The sequence below is a fragment of the Pelophylax lessonae genome, assembly GCF_965119305.1.
Source record: "Pelophylax lessonae genome assembly, chromosome: 6".
Taxonomy (NCBI): Eukaryota; Metazoa; Chordata; class Amphibia; order Anura; family Ranidae; genus Pelophylax; species Pelophylax lessonae.
In genome coordinates this window covers 252,253,134-252,271,468 of record NC_138773.1, presented here as the reverse complement: position 1 = coordinate 252,271,468, position 18,335 = coordinate 252,253,134, and the positions used below count along the sequence as shown (strand labels likewise).

Here is an 18,335-nt window from a genome sequence, read left to right as displayed (position 1 = left end):
AGGGCCCAGACCCCGTAAGAGAAAAGATCCGAGAGCCGCACCTGGGAGGAGTGGAAGAATGTCACTCGCTACTGAAGTTCTCGCATGTTGAACTTTGTAATGTTTTTCCCACTTTTCAAAGTAAAGCTTTTGAAACCTTGTTTCCGTCTGGTCTAAAGTTACTTAAAGTGGATGTAAACCGGATGAAATTTGACCTAAGCACATCTATCTGTAGTTGTTTCCAAAGCCCTGAGTCCTGTGTCTTTCTGCTGTTTTGTTGTTCGGTTATCAAGATAACTTCTGACAAGTTCTCTGACAACTGAGATAAAACCAGGCTGAAATTTGTGTTGTGTAAGGTTGCCATAAATGTATTAACAGAGAGCTTGTCTTGTCACAGCACAGCTCTGCAAGTCTCTGCCTATGTGGAGTGGGGGTGTGTGCTGTTCCTCCAACCAGTTTTCTTGGCTGTATGCCAAGAATCCACTCCCAGTGCTGAACAGAAAAAGAAAATCTCTAACACAATGTGCACTTTCTAAAGATTATAGAATACTGAAGACAGCAGATATGCATGTAAAACTTATGTAGGGAGATGTGTTTCATCTCTATGTATCAACTGAGGCTGTTCACGTCACTGGGTATATGTTAGGGTTTACATCCACTTTAAAGGGGTGTAATGCAAGTAACCGGTACCATTCCACATTTTAGGTCACTAAGATACTTTGGGGTATGAAGACTTCAGTACAAAAGTTAATACAGTGTGAAGCTACAAGTGGTTACCTAGGTTAATGGAAGTTTACCAAGCAACCTATCGTAAGTGTGTGCCTGAGATAGGTGGGATAGCCTCTTCTAGGAGGGAGTTGTCAGCATTCTCTTTGTTACAAGTCTGTCTCCCATAGAAACTGTCACACTTCCGTACCTGTGCCCAGGTACGGAAGAGTTAAGTGAAGTGCACCCATGGAATCTGTGCTATGTGCACGGTGGTACCCCCCCCATACCGTTACTGGGAGTGAGGTAGCAGTGATACAATGGACAGGTAGATGTGGACAAGGCTCAGCGTGTCCCTCCTAAATCCAAGGTATGGAGAAGGTATAAATTGTCACGGGGACCCGAGAGTTAACTGGAGAACGGTTATGATGTAAGTGTACACGGTGTAAGTTCATCTCTAAAAGTGGTAGCCTGCCTTAAGGTTGAGTATTCCCCCACAGCAATTTCAGCCTTGTCCCAGGGCATTGATGAAAATGGCAGAGAAGTACGGGTATCCCATGTGTAGTAATGTGGTCCTGCAACAGGTGCTTAGTGTAACTCAGAAGAATCCACCCGGGGCAGGCCTCTCATGTGACCCTTGCTTGGACACCCAATGAGGAGGGAACTATGGAGGACTTGACTACAACCCCACGGCCCCTGCTCTACATGCTTGCCAAGTCAATGGTGGAAAACTACTTGGCTTGACCCAATGCAATAACTGATTCCTCTACCTGGGGTAATGGGTAGGCAACCCAGTGGGTGCAGGCATTTAGATTGCAGTAGTCTACAAAAAGAATGCAGACTCCCATCTTTCTTTTGCACCAAAACCAGGGATGCAGCCCATGGACTACAACTTTCTCAAATCACCCCGCTCTGTAGCATGTTGGGGAGCGAGTCCTTGACCCTCTGGCACAAGGCTGGGGAATATGATGATATCGCTTCAGAATGGGTGGGCGTATCCCGTGTGGATAGGGTGATAGTGTAACGCTCCTGCGTTTTATGTATGATGTGGATTTACAGCTGCAGAAATATTCCACTTCAGTAGTCATGTAGAGAAACGCTGAGACACCAATCCCAACTCCCAAAGACTCATCATGTGTGGATGATCTCAATTCAGCAAGTAAATACACACACTCAATAAGATGTTCCTAGAGTGACTTATGTACATAGTAACACAGTGATGATAGGCTGAAGAGACAGGTTGGGTAGAGATGGTAGATGACAGACACTTGAAAGGAAATGTTCTTGAAAGTAAGATAGTAGCAGATGGGATGCAGATAGGTTAGCAATCATGTATGGTAGCAGATGATAGAATAGCAGGTGAACATACAGGAGAGACCAACCCAGTGCAAGAGCAGATGTTAGTAGGCTCAAGAGCTAGCAATCTTAGATAATGCAGATGTAATAATAGTCCTTAGTATGCAGAGCTAGATAGTGTAAGCTTTAGTATGAAGGTTATAGAGGTTTCCCCCGTGGGGTACTTATCACTAGTAGCAATGTAGCAGAGGAGAGGTTCGGCAAGAACGGATGATCCGGTAGCGGGATACAGGGATCAGCGCAGCGTAGTTCCGACAGCGAGGTATGCTTGCAAGCATGAGAGCTTCAAGACAGGTTAGCATCAAGGCACAAAGCAGGGTAGTCGTGAGAAGGGTGAAGGTGAAAACAGCATGCCAGGGGTGATCGGGTGGCGAGACACAGGATCCGAAAACAGAGGTTCAGGTAGCGAGATACAGGAACGTGTAGATTTGACATGCTGAACTCAGAGATCAGGACGCTCCAACCATGGCGGTTGAACGAACACATGTGAGTGAGAGCTAGTGATTTAAATAGCTGTTCAGTCCGGCGCTCAGTGATGACAACATCAGTCTTAAAGGTGTATGCGCACCTTACCAAAAGAGAATGGTGGGGCGCATACACTTAGGAAAAGAGTAATTAGGGTACCCAAAGGTACCAGAACATTACAGATAGATGGCCTTGGTGTAGCCATAGTCTTCTAGCAGCAAAAAACAGTAGATGCCTTTCAAGCTGTTGGTGAAGCAGCCTTTGTTGCAGTACAGGGTAGTCCCGGAAGGGGATTTCCAATTGTTTCAACAGTAACTTCTATTGTGTCTCCTGCAGCAAGGACATGGCTGCTTGTAGTGGGGCACAAATGGCCTCTACCCCGGATTGACCTGCGGGATATAGTGATGGGACACTTATGTACAGCTATGCTAAGGTGGCATGGTTGAGGAGTGAAACTGGAGTTGTCCCCAGGTTGATGAGCTGCACCAGAACCTTTCCTCTGTGAACCTTATGGCGCGTTTCCACTGAGCTTTCTGGTTCGGTTCGGTACGGTACGCTATTTATGCCGTTTCCATTATGAATGGTACCCTAATTCCGAACCGTACCGTACCACTTTTTGGTACCCTTTCATTGGGGTACCAAGCACATTAGACCCGTACCAACTGGGTGGAGCTACACTCTGCAGAACTTTGATTGGTTGACAGAGAATCGTCTATCACAGCTTTCCTGCTGTGACCAGCTACACCACGCCTATCATGAAAAGGGTACTATTGGCAGTGGAAACGCAATGTGTACCGTACCGAACCGTACTGAACCGAACCGTACCGTACCACTCAGTGGAAACGAGCCATGTGACAAAGTGCATGCGACTAGCTACTCCCTTGGCTCCACTAGATTCTTGTGGGGTTCCACCTTTATTGTATATCCCTTGAAGCTTTTTGTGGGTCCTCATGGGAAGAAACTAGACTACCACTTGGAGAGGTGCCAGGAGTAGTTTTTGTTTGGGGGGCATACGGACGACTCCCATCTGTTTAGGCTGTTTCTTCACTGCCCTCTGTTAAGCTTCGTAGTCCTGAATCATGTTGAGCAACACACCTCGTAGGCAGCAGCCCCGCGTGTTCTGGCCAGAATGTTTGAACTTGGCCAGCAAGCGGGGCAAGTCCAAGTCTTTTCACATGTACATGCCCAGAACAATAGGCACAGCTGAGCTTACTAAACTGCAAGTCACCACTACCCCTATTCAATCCACCACTTGATTGTCAACCTGGATCCTTACCCAGTTGACACCTTCTACTAGGATAGGCAAGTTGTTGTCTTCCTTGAGGGATAGCCAAGAGGGATCCAGTTGGTCTTGTGTACTAAACCACTGGGCTTGGAAGTCATACTTCATGACAGTGACCTCAGAACCTGTTTCAGTCAGGCAAGAGATCTCTTGTCTATTCATGAGTGTGGCCACTGCTTGACTAAAGCCTAGTACACACGCAACGAATTTCCGCCGACCGGTCGTCCGTCTTTTGTCCAGAGTGGTGTCTGTTGGTTGGATTGTGCTCTAGACTGCACACGAATTTTCCCGCACGACAGAATTCTACTTCAAAAGTGATGTCATGTGTTGGATTGCTTTCTTTGTGTTCTTTCATCTCTGAGCATGCCCAGTCTTGCTCATAAGATTTTTCCCCATCTAAATCTGTACTAATAAGACGAAAATCGGCCGTGTTTTGACGGTCGATAAAAAAAATATATAGCCTGCACACCAGGAATTTTTCGGCCGAAAAGTCGGAGTCGGTTGTCGGAAGCACCATACTAACAAGCCGAAAATCGGCAGATCGGTCGTCGGACGAAATTTCCCAGCTGAATTTCTACTCGTGTGTACGAGGCTTTAGTCTGACCATAGACTCTGGTTTGCCGGGGCCTTGTATTGACTGTCTCAAACTGCAATGCCACTGCAATTGATCGCCACCTACAGTGGAGCAAATAGACTGCACCTGCCTACACACCTGTATTCAGGGTATAACATTACTATGCAGCACCCTCCCCTATGACAGTGGACAGAGGCCTCTCCCCCTGAGGTCGCTATCACTTTCTAAAATCAGCAGGGCTGTCCAGAGCTCCGAATCTATCACCTCTAGCTTCAGGTGGGTGTCAACACCATGACTTAACTTTCTCTACTCTCCCCGCCTTGTTTACCTTTGGGGGGGATGAGGCTGTAAAAACAGGTGGTTGAGCTGGGCTTATTGAGAGCACCAGGACAGGTTACACCAACACAGGGGATACAGACAAACTCCATGCTGCCCGTGTCCCTGGAAGAGGAATTAATGCAGTGCTTTGAGGGAAGTGTCCCAGACACTCAGCCATGGAGGTATGTGTGGAAACGGACAGAAGGGAGGACATTGCAATGTAGTCTGGAGGAGCTGGGTGCGGAAATACTCTGAAAATTCCAGTCTGATCCCCCATCACACATACAGGGTTACTAAAACTGGAGCAGACAGAATCTAGAGCAGCTGTGTATAGTAACCAATCAGCTTCTATCTTCAGCTTGTTCAGTTAAGCTTTGAAAATGAAAGCAGGAAACTGATTTGTTGTTATGGACAGTTGCTGCAGTCTTAGTAAATTTCCTTTACTGTGTCAGTACATGTACAGGGTTACCCAGAAAATCAGTGCTGTGTTATTAGTGCAGCCAGTGTTGTACACGGAGGGTGTATGGGATGCACAGTGCAGTGTTGTACACAGAGGGTATATGGGGTGCAGTGTTGTACACAGAGGGTATATGGGGTGCAGTGTTGTACACAGAGGGTGTATGGGGTGCAGTCAGTGTTGTACACAGAGGGTGTATGGGGTTCAGTGTTGTACACAGAGGGTGTATGGGGTGCAGTGTTGTACACAGAGGGTGTATGGGGTGCAGTCAGTGTTGTACACAGAGGGTGTATGGGGTGCAGTGCAGTGTTGTACACAGAGGGTGTATGGGGTGCAGTCAGTGTTGTACACAGAGGGTGTATGGGGTACACAGTGCAGTGTTGTACACGGAGGGTATATGGGGTACACAGTGCAGTGTTGTACACGGAGGGTGTATGGGGTGCAGTCAGTGTTGTACACGGAGGATGTATGGGGTGCAGTCAGTGTTGTACACGGAGGGTGTATGGGGTACACAGTGCAGTGTTGTACACGGAGGGTGTATGGGGTGCAGTCAGTGTTGTACACGGAGGGTGTATGGGGTGCAGTGTTGTACACAGAGGGTGTATGGGGTGCAGTGTTGTACACAGAGGGTGTATGGGGTGCAGTCAGTGTTGTACACAGAGGGTGTATGGGGTGCAGTCAGTGTTGTACACGGAGGGTGTATGGGGTGCAGTCAGTGTTGTACACAGAGGGTGTATGGGGCGCAGTCAGTGTTGTACACGGAGGGTATACAGGGTGCACTTTGCAGTGTTGTACACGGGGGATATACAGGATGCGCGGTACAGTCAGTGTATTACAGAGCGCTGATCACGTTGTGATGGAAGCGGAAACACGTCAGAGGTGATGCGGGCGATCTGATTGGCTGTGGCTGACAGTGAGGTAGATGATCGGACATGGCGGGTAAGTTCCAGCGGGTGATGTGTGGCTGCTAAGCGGGTGACACAGAAGCGGGGAGCCCCTCAGGGGGTGACACTGGAGGGGGGCAGAGCGGTGCTGGGTCTGAGGAGGGGGCGGGGCTCCCCTCTCACACTGTATTCCGCCTGACCACCTTGTACGTTCTCCCGCCAAATCCACCTTGCCGGCTGAGGGGAGTCTGAGTACAGTGCTAGGCCTGACCGAGGGGGGACTACAGGGCCCAGCATGTCCTACCAACCGGGAAAGGCCTGTGTATACTGCCTGAGGGGGCACCACAAGGCCCAGCATGTTGGGAAAGGCCTGTGTATGCCTGAGGTGACACTACATGGCTCAGCATGTCCTACCGACCAGGGGAGGCCTGTGTATACTGCCTGATGGGGGACTATAAGGCTCAGCATGTTCTACCGACCAGGGAAGGCCTGTGTATACTGCCTGATGGGGGACTACAAGGCCCAGCATGTCCCCACCAACGGGGGAGTCTTTATAAACTGCCTGTGACATTACAGGGCCAGCTGATATAGAAGTGAGTACACTGCCCATTCTCCTGCTCTGTGGCACTACAAGGCTCAGCAATGGAGCAGAGTGTGTGCACTGCCAGATCCCAGCTCTCCTTTATCTAGTATTACAAGGCCCAGCCACCCACTAAGAGGCTATGCCCTGCCAGCACCCAGGTCTGCCTCCTGTGTCACTACAAGGCTCAGCATGTCCTGGTAATGGAGGAGAGTGTGTGCGTTGCTGGGTCCCAGCTTTCCTCCTGTGGCACTACAAGTTCCAGCATATCCTGATTCCTGATAGATGAACATGGTGATATTTAGGTGGGATAAGTCTGACCATATCTGTGTTTGTACAGAATGATGGTCAGGGTTCTCGAATCATTTTCCCAAATAGTAGTTAAGGTGGATGTCCAATCAAAACCTAACTAAGCCTAAACCTGCTCCCACCTCCATTCTAAGCCCTATAGCAGAGCTATTAATTGGCCTGAATCGCAGGAGGCACAGTAGGTATAAACAAAGAGCAGGGGCAGCAAACTTGTGATTGGTTGCTAGGATCACCCTGCATCCTAGCAACCACTGACCCGCTTAATGCTTCAGTCCCCACCCTCCATCCAGAGCTTTCCTGCTCCTGGCTGTGAGAATGACAGCAATGGCAGTGAAAGCGCTGGGCAGAATGGCTCCTAAATGGGGGGAGAATGCAGCAGTCCGGTACTTACTACACTTTAAAGGAAAGTTCTGTATGGTTACCTATGGTGAAGGTGCGCCAGTCTGGTCACATGATCACACAAGAGGAGAGGCAGCCAACAATGGATGCACCATAGTAAGCCTATGGGTGACATCATCGCCCAGGCTCTGCAGCAGTTGTTGGCAATCTCTCCCCTTCCCTGAGACCTGCTGCGGTGAGATGATCATGTGACTGAAGTGAAGCACCCTTTGGGGAAATACAGACCTCTGTCCTTTACAGGGTAGTTAAAGGCTGTTTTTTTTTTTTTTTTTTTTTTTTTATATACCTTTTGGAGAAAAAAAGAATAAATTGACATATTGTTGCAGGAAACAAAATTTATTGTAGGTATTATTTTTTCCCTTCAGAGCCTGCAATGCTTTGCACCTGTGATCAGTGGTTTCGGGATGCAGTTTGAGGATCCTGTAGACAAGCCCTGCAGCTTTCTGTGTGTTCAGCTGATATGGGGGACAAGCTGCAGGGCTTGAAAAAGCACTACAAGAGGGCTCATCACCCTCCCAATCCGTTCAGAACTGCAAGGCGTCAGCCGCAAATGGTACTTGTAGTTCTCTCATTCACAGTTAACTGTGAATTAATGACAGGGCGAGCCCTGCACAGCCGTGCTTTTTTCAAAATGTGACAGCGGTTGCAGGAAGAAGAAATCCCTCAGGGAGCAGGTCTGGAGCTTGTTACAACCAAATTATGGGTTTAAGGTGAACTTATCCTTTAACATAGGGCATAGAATGTGGATGCGAGCCAGTTTAAGCTTAGTTTGGTTTTGACCGGAGACTACTAGTTTAAGCTCTCAGTGCCCTGATTATCCCGTATGAATGTCCTCTGTCACAAGATAACCTGTTTTCAGCTTCCCTTTCCTCAAGCTGTGACAGAGTTAAGGGAAAGGAAATGCTGATAACCAACATTTGTTTACATGTGATCTGCTGTGATTGGACACAGCTGATCACATGGTAAAGGGCTGCTGTGATTGGCTCTTTACCAGGATCTGTGATCAGCTGTGTCCGAAGGTAGTGCCGATTTCTGGGAGGATGTCAATAGACGCCCCCCAGGACTGGACGACTGCTCTGTAGCTGCCTTTCAGCTGTAGCTTGGTTGGTAAAGCCCCGTACACACGTACCTATTGTCGGCCGTAAATATTTGGCCGCCGACCGATCGGCCGATTGTAGGCTTGTTAGTATGATGCTTCCGACAGCGCATTTTCGGCCGAACAGAATCTGGCGTGCAGACTTCGTGTGCAGTCTTTAGCACTTTTCAGCCGACAGGACAGCACCGGACAAAAGACGGCCGATCGTTCGGCCAACATTCGGTACGTTTGTACGGGGCTTTTGTATGATGCTTCCGACAGCGCATTTTCGGCCGAACGGAATCGGGTGTGCAGGCATTAAAATTTTTGTTGGCCGTCACCAGAACGGCCGATTGTTCGCCAGTCAGTACAGAATTCGGCCGACAGACAGACGATTAGCAAGACTGGGCATGCTCAGAGAAGAAAAAACACACGTAAAGTTAACCATCACATGACATCACTTCTGCAGTCGGCTGTTGTTGGCCAACAAAATTCGTGTGCAGTCTTTTACAGTTTTCAACAGACACGACAGCCCTGGACAAAAGACGGCTGATCGTTCGGCCGACGATCAGTACGTGTGTACGGGGCTTAAGTTGGAAGTGGACGGCTGACAAAAGCCCAGGCACCAGGATGCAGTTTCTATTTGCCATTTCGACCTGGGTTTTGTTGAGCCCTGTATTATATTCCAGATTCCCAAGTCTGAAATGTAATGGCTGAATTTGTTTTATTTTTTAGGCTATCTTTCTTCGGATTTCATCTGGAGATCTATCCAGTAAAGCCGGCCACTCATTGTGTATTTTTTTTCCTTCACCCACGGATTGAACGAAAGAAAATTGTTCAGTTCCCCCATCAACACAGTTAGTGTTGATGGTGGAATCCCTCCCACTGCACTATTGTATTCTGACAGCAGGAGGTTTCCCAGCTGTCAGAATACAAAGATCACTGCTTGTGGCTATAGCTGCTGGCCGTGATCGAACAAAGAAAACCCGGCGGGCTGGTTGTACTGGGGTCGATCAACTTCAGTACAACCATCCTGCCCATATATTGATTGGAATTAGTCCAGTTTCTGCTGAACTGGCCGATTTTGATCCAGCTTAAAGAATGAATTCATCTTTTTAAAAATTAAATGCACATCTTTTTACAGGTAAAAAGATGTGCATTTATTTTTTTTTATAACTAGGAGCCTGGAAAGCATTGCACCTGCTATCAGCAGAGATCGCAGGTGCCATGCAGGAAACTTGTCAGTGTATTTGTTCTCGTACGGGTGGGCAGGAAGAGACAGGGCCCTGGTTTTTCATTGAGAACTAAAAACCATTTAACACTAGCAGGGGTGCTTACAATGATCATCCTTTTATTTATGTGAAACCTTTATCCCAAAAGGCAAAATTAAAATCGTTTCTGTAATTGTTTATAAAGTACTAGACATTAAGCCCGGTAAATTAACGGGCGCTAGAACATATGTGGTCAAACATTTGTAAAAACAGACTTGTTCCAGTTAAGCGAGAGCCTCTGTCAGCTCTGCGCCCCTGTTGCCCTAGCAACGTTGGGGACATGTGCAGAGCTGACTGAACGGCTCTCGCTTATCTCATTCTTTTTTTTTTTTCTAACAACGCGAGAGCCACATGACATAGCCAGCTCTGCGCATAGCGTCCCTGTTGCCCTAGCAACATCGGGGACACGCGCAGAGCTGACCGAGCGGCTCTCGCATGACATCGCTCGCCCGCCGCCACTTGTAACAGCTGCTGTCGCTTAGCAATAAGTCCACATGAGCGCGCACCCGCCGCGTGCCAATGCGCACACCCTCCGCTTCAACAGTTTCGCCGGTGTTCTCAGATTCCCCTACCCCATCAGATTTCCCTACCTACGTCATTTCCGGTTGAGATCAGCTGTGGATTCCTCATGCAGCAGCTTGTACCTGCGTCACACGTCCTATTGGGCATGCGCAGAATAGGTAAGGAATTATGATACCATCGTAAGGGGTCAGACAAAAGTCCTAGTGTGCATGCGCACCAACGGGTCGGGCAGCGGATAAAAAACATCCATCCGATCTCCATGGCACACACTGCGCTGACCCGACAATGAGACAGTGCGCGTGTGGGTAGGGAATAGGATTGTCCCATTGTCGACTCGGCGCAGTGTGTGCCTTGGAGATCGGATGTATGCTTGTTATAAGAGATGCCTCTGCCTGATCCGTTGGTGCGCATGCGCCCGCTCATGCGCAGTTAGGACTTGTGCCTCAGCCCTTACAATGTTATCAAAATTCCCTACCTATTCTGCGCATGCGCAGTAAGACGTGTGACGCGGCTACAGCTGGTGCATGACGAACCTGCACCGGAAATGACGTAGGTAGGGAAATCTGATGGGGTAGGTTTTTCTGACAGAACAGTATTCCCACTGGCTAACCGGTGTTCTGTCAGAAAACTCTACCCCATCAGATTTCCATACCTACGTCATTTCCGGTGCAGGTTCGTCATGCACCAGCTGTAGCCGCGTCACACATCTTACTGCACATGCACAGAATAGGTAGGGAATTTTGATAACAACGTAAGGGCTGTGGCACATCTCCATTTAGTTGGGTTTTGCCTTTACTTTCGCTTTAGACACTTTTTCTGGCCATTCTGTCTTTTGACCATTAGACGGCGCTGTGTACACCACTAACTATATGTCAGCAGTGGGGCGCTCTGTTCCTGGGTGAAGATGACCTCCAGCCAGCAGAGGGCGCTCCATATACACCCACACGATCTGTGTTCTTCGGCCGTTGTTTGGGAAATTTGATGGGGTAGGGTTTTCTGACAGAACACCGGTTAGCCAGTGGGGATACACTTAATGTAGAGGAAGGTGTGCTGTCACAGGCTCCAGCCTGTGGAACGCATCTTCTCCCGTGGTTGGCCGGTGGTGATACGCATATCCTGATTGAGAGACCAGGCGGGACATGCTGACTCTTCCTTGCGTGATGACTAAGTACCTCCGTCCACTCTCGCGTGATTGGTCTTTGCCAACGAAGCACCTCTGCCCACTCTCGCGTGATTGGTCTTGGCCATCATTGGCACTTGACGACACGCCCCCTCCCCTCGTACACAGCAGTTCTTCTGTCCGAAGTCTCTGCACTCCAAGTCCCAACGGCTGTCCGTGGGGCACATGCGCAGTAGCGCAATCCCACGGACATAGGGACTGGATGCAGAAACACTTGGACTTTATTATATTAGATTAGCTGCAGTTTGGTTTCCATTTGTTAGTATAAATCTGCTAATACATCTAAACTCCTCTACCCCCAAGCGGTATTAAACTAAAATAAAATAAATGTGATCTATTGCAGCTTACGATTCATCAGATGCAGTGGCTGCATTTGTTTTCTTTTTCTGGGCTTTTATCTGGAATGCTTCTTTAACATATCACAGATACCACAGGATCACTGTCACCAGAGCAGTGCAGTATTACTATGGTGACAGTGTATTGCTCTGGTTAGTGATCAGTGACACTGTATACCATTGTAGCATACAGTGTCTGATTGTTGATTGGACCAGTAAAATGTCACCATAGTGACACTGACTGCTCTGGTGACTTTTTTTCTTTTTTTTTTTTTTTAATGTCCTGCAACTGTGTGCAGTGATGGCGCAGTTACAGTAAGGCTCAATTTATTCAAATTGGGAGTACAACCCCTGGCAAAAAGTATGAAATCGCCACTGGAAAATGTTCATTCAATTGTTTTTATTGTGTAGAAAACAAACTAGTCACAGACATGCCTCAAAACTATTTTCATTTAAAGCAGTTGTATACCCCACTTGGTCATTTTTACCTACAGGTAAGCCTAAAATAAGGCTTACCTGTAGGCAAAATGAATATCTCCTAAACCTGCACCATTTAGGAGATGTTCACTCTGCATGCAGCCTCTGAAGGTCCAGCATATCGTGCTGGAACCAAGGGCACCCGCGTGCACTGGAGTGATGTCACCACGGCTCTGGGTACTCACCAACCCAGAAGAAAGGCATGGGGAACATGTCAGCCCCCTCAGTGGTGACCGGGCACCGATGCGGGGGCTTCATTCTAGGATGAGCATTTCATAATGTGCTAGTATTCGATACATACTAGCACATTATGCCATTGTTTTGCAGGTGTGTTTTTTTTTTTTTTTCTTCAGGTTAAACTGCTTTAACATTCCAACTTTCTGGCTTTTAAAAATAAAAAAAGGGGGAAAAAAAATAGTCAATTGCAACTGTTTTTGCAGATCAAGCAGAGGAAAAAAAATATGGAATCACTCAATTCTGAGGAAAAGTTTATGGAATCACCATGTACTTTGCAGTTCTAAAACAAACATCTGCTAATTAGTCTGGAGTTAGGAGTGTTTGCACACCTTGGTGAGCTGATTGATGTGAAACATGGCTCCAACACGAGAGATGTCAGTTGAAACAAAGGAGAGGATTATAAAACTTCTTCAAGATGGTAAATCATCCCGGAATGTTGCAAGAGATGTTGGTTGTTCCCAGTCAGCGGTGTCTAAAATCTGGACCAAGTACAAATCAAATGGGAAGGTTGTTAAAGGGAAGCGTACAGGAAGACCAAGGAAGACATCAAAGTGTCAAGATAGAAAACTTAAAGCAATATGCCTTGAAAACAGAAAATGCACAACAAAACAAATGAGGAACAAATGGTCAGAAACTGGAGTCAATGTCTGTGACCGAACTGTAAGACATCGCCTAAAGGAAATGGGTAAAAATGCAGCTCAACAATGGGGTTCTTCTACCTCCACCTAACCACATGTGTAAACGAGCCCTTACACACTCATCACCACAACTTTGCAGCCAGTGACCGTGTCCCTGAACACCGCTACATCAGTCCCAGTGTCATTCTGAGGGATGGATTGACACGGGCAATGTCAATGCATGCCTTTCCCATGCAGGGATGCACAGGTGTTCTTTGCATCCCCATGCAGCCAGTTCCAATCATGTCTATTGGGACACAGTGGTTGCACGGACGCAGCTGTTGCTTCCAATCAGACATCCATAGAGATGCAGACAGATTAGGAACAGAGGCTGTGTCCTTTAAACTGCTGCGTCCCAATTGATATAAATGGGACTGCCTGCACAGGAATGCACAGAACACCTGAGCATTCCCATTCAGGTCAACATGGAACTTGTACCAAGTACACATTGATACACGCCCTGTGAATGAGGCCTAATAATACAGCCAGTCACAAGTGTTCCTGATTGCTACCATACCAGTGGCATTGCTACCAGACAAGTGCAGCCAACAACAGTGTCCTTCATCTCCACCACATCAGTACAGTTTTACCAGAACCAGTGCAGCCAGCAAAGTGTTCTTGATCACCAGTGCAGTGTTGTTTCTACCTGCTGTCTGTACTGACCCTGGTCTTTATATTGACCACATTTTTGGCTGCTACCTGGACCGATCCTTTTTATATTTGATTGTCACTGCCTGCCATCTAAACTGACCCATCTGCACATTTAGCTGACTGCATCCCTGTGAGACACCGGTCTCCGCCATCTCCTGCGGACAACTGCACTCCTGGAACCAACTGAATTAGTTTGTTCTTACTTCGGTCTCCTGTACTTCCTGGCCAGAAAATATGGAATTTCTTGGGGGCAGCCATGTTCCAGTAGGCTTGGCCTGTTTGGTTTATAGGAATGGGGACTGCTATAGGTGACACTATATTAAGCTATATCCCCTGACCACAGTGGCGACCATTCGGCCTCATGCACACTGGACATAATAAAAAAGCCAGTAGTGTTAAGGCTCGGTTCACATTTATGCGATGCGGGAAGGCTGCGAATTCGCAGCCTGTTCCCGCATCGCACACGCACCCTCGGCAGTTCACACTGCCATATGCGATACGCTGGGGGTGTCAATGTAATCTTAACGACACCCCCAGTTTGATCGCATATCGCAGTGTGATCGTGCAGTTCGCACAGGAGCGGATCGCACAAGTGTGAACCGCTGTGCGATCCGATCCTGATGCGGCTGCAAAAATGCCTCCTGTGCGTGTTTGCTCCGGGTGCGATGCGAATTTAGCCATACAAACTGTATGGCTAAACTCGCACCGCACAGCTGATCGCATGTAATGTCGGAGCAGTGCGCTCCGATATTACATGCGAGACCGGCACTCGCACAAATGTGAACCGGGGCTAACTGTAGAAAACTGTAGAATGAGTTTTTCAGTGTTTTCCAGTGTTTTAAAGCTGTCTTTAGCAATGTTATACTCCCCTTTACTCCCACAAAAGCTTATGGCTCAAAAAAGCTGATAAACGCCGAAAAGCTGCGTTTTTTCAGCTTTTATTAGAGTTGGAGCGTTTTTACAGCTGACAAAACTCCTCTCAAAACCCACTAGTTCTGGGTTTTTTCCAGCCAGAAAAAGAAAACGCCCCTGCCAAAATCTGCTGATAACTGCCTATGTGTGCATGGACACTCACAGTACATTATTTTCTATACAATGTTAGGTAATGTTTGTGATGCACAAGATACAGCGGCTGATACATAATCAGTCCAAACTTTAAAAAAGTCCCAAATATGTGGTATCCCCATAATTGGGAGGAGTAGCAGAATGTGTTTTGGGGTGAAATTCTAAGTGTAAAAAATATCTTCTAAAACTGACCAACTTTGTGTTTTGCCAGTTGCCAACCTCCCACCACAGATATACTGTGGCAGGGCGGCTCAACTGCGCAAAATCACGTATATCTACGTGATTTCGTGTACGCAATCTCGGCTGCGGCAGGAGCGGGAGCGGCGATCGCTGCCGGCCTCCCGCGATCTGAGAAACTGACAAAAGACCCACCTGCTTATATAAACAAAGCAGGCGAGTCTTCTGTCGCACACAGAAAGATCAGGAGATTCAGCTAAGCTGAAACCCCATTCTCTCTCTCCCTGTCACAGAGCCATTCCCCCCACACAGTCAGTAAGCATATTTAGTAGGGATCGACCGATTATCATCAAGGCCGATATATCGAGGGCCGATGATGACTTTTGCCGATCTATCTGTATCGGCCCCGGAACTGGCCGATATTCCAAATATTGCTCATGTAAAAGTAAAATGATTTCACATTGCATAATTCCATTTACAAATGTTATTGAATATACCACTCACATATTCAAATTAAAGATATAAGCAATGAAGAGATGTCATGACATCACTTCCGGGTACTGGCGCCAGATTAAAAAAAAATGACAGCATTCAAAACTGCCAAACTTGGCGTTTTGAATGCTTTTAAGTGCAGAGGAGGGGTTTGGGGGTCTTTTAGACCCCCCAGATCCCTCCTCAAGAGTACCTGTCAAATTTTTTTTTTTTTTTTTAAATGTATGAAAATATCGGCTGATACCGATATGCATTGGCCAAAATATCGGTGTTTTGGGGTGTAATTGCAAGTATGCCAATGCTGTATGTGAGAAATAACTTGATAAAATGAACATTTTGTGGGGAAAAAAAAATGACAGTAAATACCTTGGACTGTCTACTTTCCATAAAGAGGGTATTTGTACTGTCCTGGCATTTTAGGGCCACGAGAAGTGAGATATAGTTGTTACATCAGGACTGATCAATTTTCAAATAAATATACCACAATTTGTAGACTACAATTTTCACACAGACTAATATACAATGAATCGAGATCGCGTTTTTTTTTTTTCTTTTTACGATTTAATCGTGCAACTTTACTACAGGTTACTAGTTTACAGTTACAGAGGAGGTTTAGTGCTAGAATTATTGCTCTCGTTCTAACAATCGCGGCGATACCTCACACCATTTACATATGTGAATTTATCACTCTTTTATTCCTATTACAAGGAATATAAACCTCCCTTGTAATAGAACTAAGCATGACAGCACCTCTTTAATGTGAGATCTGGGGTCAAAAAGACATCAGATCTCACATTTACACGTAAAAGCAGTTAAAAAAAAAATATTTTTATGTGTGTGTGTATATATATATATGTATATGTGTGTGTGTGTGTGTGTATATATATATATATATATATATATATATATATATATATATATATATATATATATATATATATATATATATATGTATATATATGTGTATATATATATATATATATATATATAAAATATAATTTTTTTTTTTTTAAGGCTGTTTGGCGGAAGTGACGTTTGTCGCTCTGGTCCTCCAAGGGCATAGTCGAGTGGGGGCCATCTTGCCCTTGTTCAACTTCCTGCCCGGCAACCCAGGGATCTTATTGTTTTCCCCACTACCGACTGCTCCAGTAAGTGGGGGAAAGGACTGGGAGGTGGCAGGAGGGAGGTGGTGGGCACCTCTCCTGCCGCTCCTAAAAGTGATTCCGTGATGAATCTTATATGAAAGAGGACCGCCGGCCATGTAAGAAAATACCAGGCTGCCATAACTCCGGTATTTAACGTCAAAGTATCGACGTAAATACTCGGTGGGCGGTCTGGAAGTAGTTAAGAAAATAATATTTTTTTACAAAACTTTGTTTTTTTTTTTTTATCTTGTATAGCAAAAGGAAAAAAAAAACTGCGGTGAATAAATACCACCAAAAGAAAGCCCTATTTGTCTCATAAAATTATAAAACCAATTCATATGGGTATGGTACAGTGTTGCATGACTGAGTAATTGTCATTCAAAATATGAGAGTGCTGAAATCTGAAAAATGGCCTGGACAGGAAGGGAGTGAAAGTGTCCGGCGTTGAGGTTGTTAATCTTGCTGTTTTTTTAGTTTTTATACCTAAATGCAATCCTGCTTCTCAGTGATGTATTTTTCTTTTCTTTTTTCTTTAGGCCTCAGTGCTATGGAGAAGAAGCTTGCTGAGTACAAGTGTAACACAAATGAAGCCATTAAGTTGAAATTAGGTGTGTTCATTAGATGATGTCATTAAGTAAAACTACCTACTAGAATGACCCTTCCAAATCTACACTGGGCTCTGTTTAGTTGTTGCATTGCACACCGAAAGCCACTTCAACAGCCTTTCTGTATACAAGGTCCTGGTTTCAGAAATTCTGCTTCTCAGCCTTCCACAATGCATACCTACAACCCCCATCAATACTTTGTACAGGCCTTGCTTTTCTTTGTACTGTTGATTAGAACAGACGGTTACCAAATTCAGTGGTACTAATAAACACAGGTGGTGCCTAGTCTTTATATTTCTGCTAGTTGGCTGAAGTAATAGTTATATGTTAATGTATAACTAAAGGCAAAACTTTTTTTCTTAGTTTTGGATAGAGTACAGAGGGATTAGAATGCTTGTCAGTGTTTATTGTTGTCTGTGTCCCCATTTATAGATTCCCCCTCTCGTTTTGTTCTGTCTACCATTATCATTGAAAGTAAAAGAAAATCCCAAAATTTGGGTTGTCCCCAGAAAAGTAATACAGGACAGGGGGGGTCCCCAAGTAATTACCTTAATTTGCAGGGATTTCCTCTCCCTGTCTGGATTTGGGACAGTAAGTGAAGGAAAATCTCCAAAATTTGACATCGATGGTGAAATGAAAAAAATTCTGACTGGTGTTATAACCTTCCCTTGCTGTATCCAAAATGTTAAAAAAAAAATAAAAAAATAAAAAAAGTTTTGCCTATTGTGTTACTTTTTAAGTGTTTTTGTTTTTTTTTATTTATCATAAATCTTGTTCTTGCCAGCGCCATGAAGATGTTCTGGGAGTGTTTTTTTTTTTTTTTTTTTTTTTTTTTTTATGTTCTAGGTCTGTGACTTACTAGTTGGAGAAGCCAAGTTCAAGATCACAGCTTTAAAACATGTATCTATAAAGCCTAAAGTGGTTTTACTGTAAAATAATCAAATCCACCCTGTAATATAACAAGAAGTGCTCCTGTGCCTGTCTTATAGAAAAAATATGCAGATCTGTATCTGTACCAGAGCAGGTCCCATTGCTCTGCTGACCGCTCCAGTCAGCGGGCCCAAGCACTGCCGCTGACGTCAGCCAGGGAAAAGAGAGGTGAGTGGTCATGTGATCGC

At 45.9% G+C, this 18,335-nt stretch overlaps 1 protein-coding gene across 2 annotated transcripts in view; it reads left to right on the top strand.

Annotated features, from left to right (window-relative positions):
• Window positions 1–6,001: 6,001 nt before the first annotated feature.
• HAT1 (histone acetyltransferase 1) overlaps window positions 6,002–18,335 on the top strand; it is a gene marked incomplete at its 5' end in the record, with an annotated part of 82,909 nt that continues 70,575 nt past the window's right edge. The window contains 2 exons of one of the 2 annotated variants that reach the window (XM_082260304.1): window positions 6,002–6,075; window positions 17,149–17,220. In XM_082260304.1, the coding sequence (XP_082116430.1) occupies window positions 6,069–6,075; window positions 17,149–17,220 (79 nt within the window). Of the gene's footprint in view, window positions 6,076–12,759; window positions 13,091–17,148; window positions 17,221–18,335 lie in introns of those variants that run through there. The other variant, XM_082260303.1, reaches the window with a different exon arrangement.